The sequence below is a fragment of the Sciurus vulgaris genome (genome assembly GCF_902686455.1).
Source record: "Sciurus vulgaris genome assembly, chromosome: 13".
In the NCBI taxonomy this organism is placed as follows: domain Eukaryota; kingdom Metazoa; phylum Chordata; class Mammalia; order Rodentia; family Sciuridae; genus Sciurus; species Sciurus vulgaris.
The window spans coordinates 44,676,660-44,687,195 of NC_136474.1; the positions used below are offsets into that span (position 1 = coordinate 44,676,660).

Consider the following 10,536-nt stretch of genomic DNA (forward strand, 5'->3'; position numbering starts at 1 on the left):
CGGCTCTAGGAGAAGTAAGTCGAGGCAGGTTTTTTGTTTTGTTTTTCCTAGCCCTAAGTATTCTGTGCTTTAAAAAGAAAAAGCGACTTTTCCAGGAGGAGACTGCTTCCTAATAGACAATTTTTCTTCCAGCTGAATGACCCACCATCTGCGGCCCTGGGAATCTGAGGATTAGAGGTGTCCTGGAACTCCACCCAGGACTAACACCTGCTGCAAATTCCCTCTGCATTACCCCAACAGCTACGGGCTCTGTGTTGACCTCACCCAGACCCCTCCCCCAGTTAGAGAGTTGTTTTTTAAGAATAGGAAAAATTCTGCCAAGATATAAAGCATAAGGAGGTGGTGGGAAGCTATGGGGACAGAGGCTGATAAGTCCCAGTCCGTTTATGGGGTCAGAAGGTAGAACTCCCAGCCCTGAGTTGGGAGGCAGAGCGAACACTGACAGCTATCTTGCCTTGCATCTGGGGTCCTTGACCGTCCTTGCCAACAATGCAAAGACTCCATGGCCAGAACGCCTCCAAATACCACAAATACTAACAGCTGTCCGGCCAGGCAGGCGGTTCTGTGACTATCTGGAATGACTTCCTTCCACCATGCATGAATGATGCATGAAAGAAAGCAGTACCTAGTCCAAAAAAGAGAAGAAAGTGCCGTCACTCCCACCAGTCCACCCAATATCAGCAACGGGTGGAGCGGGCGGGCTGCATGAAGTTGCAGACCTTTTCCTCCATCCTTTCCCCCCACAGAGGGCTTGCAGTAGGCACCTTGTCCCCATGCACATCCCTTCCGGCACCCGGTGTGGGTTTAGACAGGAGGGATTATAGGGGTGTAGTGTGGGAGGAGCCTGAGGCTTGAACACATCTGGACTTGGATGCAGGCTCTGCTACCTCCTAACTATTAACCCTCCTGTAAAACAGGGGGTAATGATCCAGGTGGTTGCCATAAAGATTGAAGATAAGGAACACCAAGGGTTCATCACATCAGTTCATCCAAAGCAGCCTCAATTCCAAGACGTCAATCTGCCCAATACCCCACAGGAAGAATTCCAAGGCACTCAGATTCCCCTGTCTCCCAAAATCTGTCCCCAAAGCCAGCCAAGGGCCAAGAGGGAACCTCCCCTGTTTCCATGTAAGGATTCCAGATACAGAGGTTGGGATCCACATTATTGACGGCTATTCCCCAAGTGCTTCGTGGGTGGCCACATGTTGACCGAATAAGCCAAACTGCCAATGGCTTTTATGAGTAATCAGAAAAATTCCTCAATGCAATGAAATTTTCAAAGACATCTGGCTTTCTTAATACGGATGTATAAAATAAAACAATTATCTCAGATAGGAAAAAAAAAAAAAAAACTTTCTTAGACCCCCTTTAGGAATTCAGACTAAATGGTAAATAACTATCATCCCATTGGATCACTTTAGGAATTAGCTAAGGGGAGACAAATCATTTTCTGTTGAAGTGGCTCTCCTCACATCTAGCACTTATGCATAAGAGGGAAGGAGGGACAGAGAGGCAAAGAGAGGGAGAAAGCCCTACTTCTAAGTTCCTAAGTGATGTTAAATTTTCACAGAAAAATGTACAACTTTTATACACAAAGAATAGTATCACTAACTCACAGTCATTAGGACATGGGCTTTAAATTGTTTTTCTGGAAATACTCTCTTAATACCATCCCCTTGTAACAAATTCTAAGGCGGCAGCTGAGCTCTGGAGTTAATGTGCAATCTTGAAGAGGCCCGGCCTACTGGCCCACATAGTTATTATATTCAGCAACTCTGGTCTCACGAATATCACACTTTAAACAACTGACCTAAGAGTCTAAACCGTTAAATGCGCCAGTGACTAAAATAAGCAAACTGTATAACATAGTGGACAATGCGACAAATGACAAAGCCCCTTGAATTACAGCAAAGTGATCATCAGAAGAGTGAGCTGTAAGGCACATGCACACAAACTGTTCTCTACATGTAGATGGGGACTGCCTTCCATGAATGAAGGCGTAACTATTTTTGTTTGGGAGGTGCTGGGGATTAAACCCAGGGTCCTACGCCTGCTAGGCAAGTGCTCTATCAGAGCTACAGCCCAGACCTAAGTGTCGTTCATCGCGAGTGCTATACAATCTGCTAAAAGCACTGAAACAAATGAATGCATTCTCCATTGCCATAGGAACAGAGAACAGTCCACAAAGACCAGCCACTCTGGCTCTGGAGACCGCCCAGTCACTTCCGGTCATGAATTAGGAAATGGCTCATCTCAGTTTCCTCACCAGTTAAAAGGGGACAGTGCATTTCAACTTGAAGCGTTGTTGCCAAGAACTATATGAACCGGTATATGGGATGAAAAGTCCTGATACAGTGCCTGGCACAAAGAAGTTACCTCACAGAGTCAGAAAGTTGATTACTTATAGGCCCAAGTATCATATAAAAACCTCCTGCTTTCAGTCAGGCATGGATTACTCCTGTAATCCCACCAGCTCAGGAGGCTGAGGCAGGAGGATCACAAGTTGGAGGCCAGGCTGGGCAACTTAGTGAGACCCTGTCTCAAAATAAAATAAAAAAGGGTTGGGGGTTTGGCTCAGTGGTAGAATGCCCCTGGGTTCAGTCCCCAGTACCACAAAAAATCTCCTGGTTTCACTGAATCTAAGGTTCTTCATATACACAAACAGCATCTTCATATTCACAAATAAATCCTTCTGAAAATGCACTTGCCCTGAGTCTCTGCGTGCAAGGAGGCTGCTCATGCCAGAAGCTATGGCTGGGTGCTGCAGTTCTCCTTTGATTTGAGTCCCTCACCCAAGCCCCTTGTTCCCCAGGGAATTCCCCTCAATTCCCCTCAGGGGCCATTCTGTTTCCCTCTGCCCCCAAAAGGACAGAGCTTTTTCTTACATTAAGTAATTCTTCATCAGCTTGTCTACCACCTAACTCCTCTTATCTACCAGCCTTGGAAGTACCATATAGATTCCTGGGTAAATGGATTTCCTAACTCCCTGAACTCACAGGATTCGCCATCTGTACCCCACTGACTTGCTGTCTGTTTCTGCATAAGCAGTTACTTCCTGCCAGTGCCAGCGCCCCCACCCCTACCCCTGCCCTTGCCAGGCCTTTTGGAAGGTCTCAGCCCCTAGGCCTCCTCCTGGGTCTCCAGCAGTGTTTCCTCCTCCACTGTCTTTGCTTTGCTTTCTCCCTCCCTGGCTTTTCTTCCCTCCACTGTCCCTAAGAATTAAGTTCGCTCTGCTCTCTCCCTGTCTGTCTCTCCTTTTTCTCCTTTGGCAGTGCTGGGCACTGAATCCAGGCTTCGCCCATGCCAGGCAAGCACTTTACCACTGAGCTACACCCCAGCCCTCAGTTCTGCTCTCCATGGGTCAAACCTACCACCCCTGCTCAGACACGCCCAGCCATCCCAATCGGCCTCCAGTTCTAAGTCTCTAACAGGACCAGAATTGCCCCTCAGCCACCCTAGAGTGCATTTCCAAAGAACCTTCTCTCCTGCAGGTCCTTGCCCTGGTTCTAAGGAACAGCCATGAAAAGGCTGCTCCTATAAAACCAGTGAACTGAGGGTTCCAGCAGGCTTAGGAACGATCAGAAAGAGCAGAGAAATCACATGCAAAACAGCGATTCTTCCTCTTTAAATCTAAAAAAAAAAAATTGTTTCTCTCTATGTTTTCATTCATCCACTAAATCCTTAAATGTAGGAAACATTTAGTCCCTGCAAAATAAGGTAGCCAGGCACACAGATGCACACCTGTAATCTCAGCAACAGGAGGCTTGGGTGAGATCTGGAGTTGGAAGCCAGCCTTGACAATTTAGTGAGACCTGTATCAAAATGAGGAATAAAAAGGGCCAGGCATTCCCTGTGCACTGGGCACAGTGGTGCATGCCTGTAATCCCAGGAGCTGGAGAGGCTGAGGCAGGACGATCGAAAGTTCAAAGCCATTCTCAGCAACGCGAAGTGCTAAGCAACTCCCTAAGAGTCTGTCTCTAAACAAAATACAAAATGGGGCTGGGGATGTGGCTCAGCGGTTGAATGCCCTTGAGTTCAATCCTCAGTGCCCAAAAATAGAAAAGGGGCTGGGCGCAGTGGCAGTCACCTGTAATCCTAGTGGCTCAGGAGGCTGAGACAGAAGGATCAAGAGTTCAAAGCCAGCCTCAGCAACTTAACAAGACCCTAAGCAACTCAATGAGACCCTGTCTCTAAATAAAATGTCAAAAGGTCTGGGGATGTGACTCAGTGGTTGAGCACCCCTGGGTTCAATTTCTGGTACCAAAAAAAAAAAAAAAAAAAAAGAAAGAAAAAAAGAAACAAACAAACGAACCAACCAAGAAGGTAAACCATATACTTTCTATTCCTAAGGTCAAGACTGAATTAACTGCCAAAACTTTTTTAAGATTTTCAGGTTGAAGGCTGGGGTTGTAACTCAGTGGTAGCATGCTTGCCTCACACGTGTGAGGCACTGGGTTCAATCCTTAGCACTGCATTAAAAATTAATTAAATAAATAAAATAAATGTATTGCGTCCATCTATGATGAAAACAAATTTAAAAAAAGATTTTCAAGTTGATCAATGAAAACATTCTGTGCATTTTAAGTTTCACACTTACAATGCAATACTTAAAATATAAAAATACACTTGAATTGTTTACATGATTTTTATTGAAGAATATCCAGGCCACTAATTTTGATTTGATTTAACAAAAGAACAGAAACATCTGCCATTTTTTAATAGCAGTTCTGTTGTCCTTCTCACTGGGTGGCAAAAATACACTCCTACTGCCTTCCATTAACCCATAGATCTGGAGGTTATTCACTTTCTCTCTGATGACCAAATTTCTCTGAGTTTTGGATAAATACAACAATCAAGTCATCTGATTTTCCAAGCAGCTAAAATAATTTGAGAAAAGGAAAAAAAAAAATCTTTTAAACAAAAATAATTATTCCCAAAATGAAAAATTCATTTACCTCTGAGTTGCCACAGTATTAAAAAATAGAGCAAACCCGAAAATATAGTCCTTCTATGAAATGAACTTTTTTTCCCTAACAATTCAATTCTCATTTCAAACAAAGTCATTCAAAAGGTGTTGAAGACCTAGTTCACTTCTCTACCACAGTGTAAAACTCTTACTTCGTTCTCATGTCACTGCTGACCCTGGACTCTGGACTCTGAGGTCTAACTCCTCCAGGCTAGATTAAAATGGGATGACAGTATTGTGTCCCTCTGACAGTTTATAGGACTCTGAGTGATAGCCAGAAACTCCATTTTAGCCGTTCCTTGCATGTATTAGAAAGTAGACACCTCTTCTAAGTTCTTCTTGTCCCCCACCAAGGTAGGGGCTTGTTTTGGCCGGACAGGAACTATCCCATCCCTCTTTGAGGCTCCTCCAGGCCACCCTTGTCAGATCCAGTGACATCTTCAACCTGAAAGTCTGCAGGCTCACCCACCTACTGCCCCTTGGAAGGAGGTTTCCTAGAGTACAAATTCAGTCTGTCCCTTTGCAAAGGCAGATCTGCCTACTGACCATTCTTTGACAACTGTGCTCTAAGACAAACAATGTATTCTTAGTGGAAAACAATTTCAACTATCACATGTGTTTCCCCAAGAGCTATTTATTCACATCAGACCGTCTGTCTTCTGATATCTGACTTACACAAAAACTCAAAGACTTGCCTGATGACAATCGAATGAGTGTGATGTGTTTAACGGAATTTGTACTTTATCTCAAAGCTTCCTGTTCTCTATTTTTTTAAGATGGTGAAATCTTTATAAGAGAAACGATGATTAATTCTTCCCTGAACTTTTAAGTATCATTGTCTTCTGACAACCGATGAGCAAATCCCTAAATCTAATTTGAAATGTCATACTTTTAAGCAAATTACTCCTAAGGCTTTCAGTTTAGAGATCTACCATACTGAAGTCCGTTTTATGGGGACAATTCGACAAAACTCGCCTGTTTCAGAACACTACCTAGCCAAACCTCTCAGTTAATCCTACATCTAAAAGTTTTTAGCAGTATACATTTTAGAATCTTCTGTGTGCCCCAGAACACGCAATATGGATCTAATTAGGTTCAGCTGCCTTATGTTAGTAATAAAATCGAAAGAGAGAGAGAAGTGGGGGTGGGGGCTTGTTCATCCTCTCCTGTGTCGGGGGAATCACAAACTCTCAAGTCCTGCGCATCCTCACTGCTCACTCAGCAGCACCCGCTTCTTAAACAGCCCGGCGTGGCTGGTGACCCTCTAAGCTCAAACTTTTCCGCTGCTGGGTTTTCACTAGATCTGTAAGAGATTTTACACGACGCTCCAACCCCACCCCACCCCCACGGCCCAGGCCCGGGTGCGCCCCGCCCGCTCCTCGGTCCCAGGACTTACACCAGCGCGGATGGACAGGGCATCTGGCTCCAGGGACAGTTGTACTGAGCTTGGATGAAACTCTCACTTCCCTCCAGCACAGAGCAGCTCACGTTCTTGTTCACGATGTAAGCGCACCAGTTCCTGGGGTGAAGGGCAGAGAGCGAGAAGGACATGGAGTAAACCCGGAGAACAATGAGGCCCGGGAAGAGGGAATGAGCTGATACGGCAGCGGATGAGCGAGGGTCAGGGAACCCGTCACCCCCTGCGGAGGCGGGGGATGGACGTGGTAGACACCGAAGGGTGTAACGAGTGTGCCTTTGGAAAGCAGCCCCTTTACCCAACGAAAGGCAGGAAAAGAAAGGCACCCACGCCCCCAGGGGCTCTTGGAATTCCTGGGAGTCCTTCCCAGATCACGCTGCTCTGCAGGACACTCCCTGAGTCCCGCGCCTCTGGAGTCAGCACTGCTTGAGACTCCTGCGGCGGAGCGCACGGCCACCGGGAGGAGTCTCCCGGGGGCGTCCACAAGGGACCCCCAGCTACCGCTTGTCGCCGTTGGCAAGGCAGTTCCAGGACCCGGCGGCGGGCGGGGGAGGAATAGGTGGGGGTCTAGAACTGGATTTGGGGCGAGTGAGGAGGCGCGCACTTACTTGTTCCTGGCGCTGGGCCGCGCGGGGTACCCGGACTGAGGGCCGGCGTGGCACAGTCCCGCACCGCCCAGGGTCAATAGCGCCAGCACCCAACGCCAGAACGCGCGGGGCCGGGACCGGGTCGGCTGCCACATTCTGCGCGGCGGGCGCGCCCCGCCTGCCAGTGTCCGGAGCGCGGCGGATCCGGACAAGCGCCACGAGGTTGCCAGCTGCCTGGGCGCCGCCCGAAAAGGCAGGAGGCTCGGGCACTTCGCCGCGCCCCCACCCGCTCGGTGGCCGCCCCCTCCGGCTACTCGCTCCCACTTCTCCTTTTGCAGCCCCGTGCGCCCTGCGCTTCTCTTCAGTCCCTCAATGACGCACAGGTCCCCCCGGGTGCCGCCCTCTTTATTTCACTTCCCTCTCCGAAACGTGACTCTCCCTTCACCACGTCTCCTGTCTCCTGTCCCCTTGCCTCTCGGCAGGGGGTTTGGGGTGAAAGAGCTAAAGGGCTTGGGATAAGGGTCTAGGTTACAGAATTTCCAATTACTCATTCCTTTGGTCTCTTCCCAGAAGCAGAGCAACCCCGCCTCCCACCTTCCAACAGGCGCGCCCCCCGGCCCCTCGGGAAGTGGCAGCAGTCAGAGAGTCTGGAGGTCGTCACGTCGTGCCTGGGTGCCGGCTTCCCAGGGTGAACCAGGGACAACGTTATCAGTCCCCGGAGGGTAGGGAGTAGGGGTTCAATTCGTATTTCCTTCTCTGGCAAGACGCGGCCATTCCCCTACAACCTTTATGGACTTAGAGAGCTCAGGGGGAATGAACTCTGGTCCTCCTCTCTTTTCTTTGCCCAGCACTGCCTTATGCATCCAAGTCAACGTGAGGGCAGCAGCAGGACAGGCCACGGCTCCCCCGCTTCCCAACAGCTTCTGAAACAGCGTCAAACTCTATTACAGGCTACACCAATGTTTGAAAGGTGATCTCACAGCCTCTTCCTCTGATGTCCTAGTCTGAACTTTCTTTTTCCATCAATATTAAAGGCATTTTCTTGACTTTTTTTTTTTCTTTCTTTCTTTCTTTCTGGTGCTGCGGATCAGTCCACGTTCTTGCACATGCTAGGCAAACACTCTACCAGACCTACCGACCACCTCCTCAGCCCTTGCCTTTCCTTCCCCAGGTTTAGACATCGGACTTTCCCCTTGGAAGTTTTCTGCTTCTTCTTGAGTTACACCAATCTTTACCAATTTCTTTTTGGAATGAAATAACTCCCCAGAAGAACGTTAAGTAAAATCACCTCCAAAATGTTCTCGGAGTAGAGACATTGGAGCGAGCTATGTATTTTAGATGACATTGCACTCTGATGAACATTAAGTTATTTGCAGATTGCATAGATTCGCTGAAATACGTGTGAGCTAACAGGACACTGTTGACTGTGAACTCTTTTGTGGATAATAAAAGTTCCTACTCTACTAAATGAATCCCTTTGTCCATTTTATTTCCCACTTTTTTTTTTTTTTTTTTTTTTTTTTTGCCGTGCTGGGGATCGAACCCAGGGCCTTGTGCTTGGGAGGCAAGGCACTTTATCAACTGACCCATACCCCAGCCCCAGCCCCTCTCACATGCTTTGATGGTGGTGTTGGGTTTTTGATCTGCAAGGGGAAGAAAGAAAATTCCCCAAGTAGAAACTTTAGAAGAGCCAAGCAGAAAATTATACCTTGTAAGGACATAATCTGTCCATGAACTTTCTAAATGGAAGATCATGCAAATAATGGACTGAAGTCATTCCAATCTTCAAAAGAGCCACGCTGGGGGGGGGGGGGGGGGGGGAATAACAGAAAGAGATAAAAAGCTGTCTCTTGTAATCCAATCTGAATCTTTCTGTCCCACTTCCTTATCCTCCCTAACAATAGTTTGTCCACAAAGTATCATAGGGAAGAAGCAAGTGAGAGAAGAAAAAAATGGGAGGAGACATTCAAGTTATGCCTGTCTACAACTAGCAGCTAACAACAAATTCTCTTCAATATAGATAATTCTCAAATTTAAAAGTGAGTTGATCAAGTCAGATCTGTTTTTTTCCACTGAATCTAAGTTTTGCCAAGAAGTTGGTTGGTTTTGGTACTGGGGATTGGATCAAGGGCCTCGTACATTCAAGACAAGTGCTCTACCCACTGAGTTACATACCCAGCCCTTTTAAAATTTTCTTTTGAGACAGGGTCTTGCTAAGTTGCTGAGGTTGACCTCTAACCTGCATCCTCCTGCCTCAGACTTCAGAGGACCTCAGATTACAGGTGTGTGCCACTGTGTCCAGCTGTCCAAGAGTTTGAGGACCAACTGCACATTGAGATGACCACAGTACTATACAGTAGGCCTCTGTATCTGTGGATTCTATATCTACAGATGCAACCGACCATAGATCAAAAATATTTGAAAAAGCAAGATTGCGTCTGTATTAAACATATACAGACTTTTCTCTTGTCATTATTCCCTAAACAATATAGTATAGCAATGCTTTATTATAAATGATATTTACTATGTATTAGGTATTACAGGTAACCTAGAAATGATTTAAAGTATCACTGGCACAGGCCTGTAATCCCAGCAGCTTGGGAGACTGAGGCAAGAGGATTCAAAGTTCAAAACCAGCTTCAGCAACTTAACGAGGCCCTAAGCAACTTAGCAAGAACCTGTCTCAAAATAAAAAAAAATAAAATGGGCTGGGGATGTGGCTCAGTGGTTAATACTCCGGGGTTAAACCCTCAGTACCAAAATAAATAAATAAAATAATAATAATAATAAAGTATATGGGAGGATGTGTACGGGTTGTAAACAAATACTACAAATTTTATATAAGGGACTTGAGCATCCACAGATTTGATCCTGAACCAATCCCCTTCAGATACCTAGGGGTGACTGTACTTAATCAGCTATAAATGGAATTTATCAGTAAATAAATTTTATTCTGAACATCTATTACATGCCAGGCATTGTGTAAAAATACCAGGGATCAGGGCTGGGGATGTACATTAGTGGTAGAGTGCTTGCTTGGCACATGTGAGACCCTGGGTTCAATCACTAGTACTAAACAAAAACACACAAACAAGAACCCTGAGGATTCATGAGTGAGCCAAAATTGATATAAGCCCTATGTGCAGACCTTCCAGGCTTACTGTGCACGGAAGGGTGTGTAGTTCCTGACGTATGGTCAATCAGTGAGCGCATGTGTGTACCAAGTGTTTCTCTAGACACAGGCTCATGTAAACCTGGTGCGGGGAGTCTTCTCTGGGAGACTATTGATTTTGATGGGGTCCCAGGAAACTTTAGGCCAAGGTCCCAAGAGACTCTTCCTTTTTTCTTTTCAGACAGAGGAATGGTTGTAACAAACTCAGAAGTCAGAGAGCGGTCCACAAAAAAAGACAAATAAATAAATAAATATATATATATATATATATATATATATATATATATATATATATATATACGCGCAGAGGGACTTTCTGGTTATGGAGTATTTTTTTTTTTCGGTACTGGGGAATAAATCCAGGGGTGCTTAATCTCTAAGTCACATCCCCAGC

General features: G+C 46.2%; 1 protein-coding gene across 2 annotated transcripts in view; it reads right to left on the reverse strand.

The window, feature by feature from the left end:
• EMILIN2 (elastin microfibril interfacer 2) overlaps window positions 1-7,275 on the reverse strand; it is a 51,316-nt gene extending 44,041 nt beyond the window's left edge. For both annotated transcript variants that reach the window (XM_079108292.1, XM_079108291.1), the window contains exons 1-2: window positions 6,992-7,275; window positions 6,363-6,485 (exon numbers count right to left, since the gene is read on the reverse strand). In XM_079108292.1, the coding sequence (XP_078964418.1) occupies window positions 6,363-6,485; window positions 6,992-7,125 (257 nt within the window). In that variant the 5' untranslated portion in view covers window positions 7,126-7,275. The remainder of the gene's footprint in view (window positions 1-6,362; window positions 6,486-6,991) is intronic.
• Window positions 7,276-10,536: the final 3,261 nt, after the last annotated feature.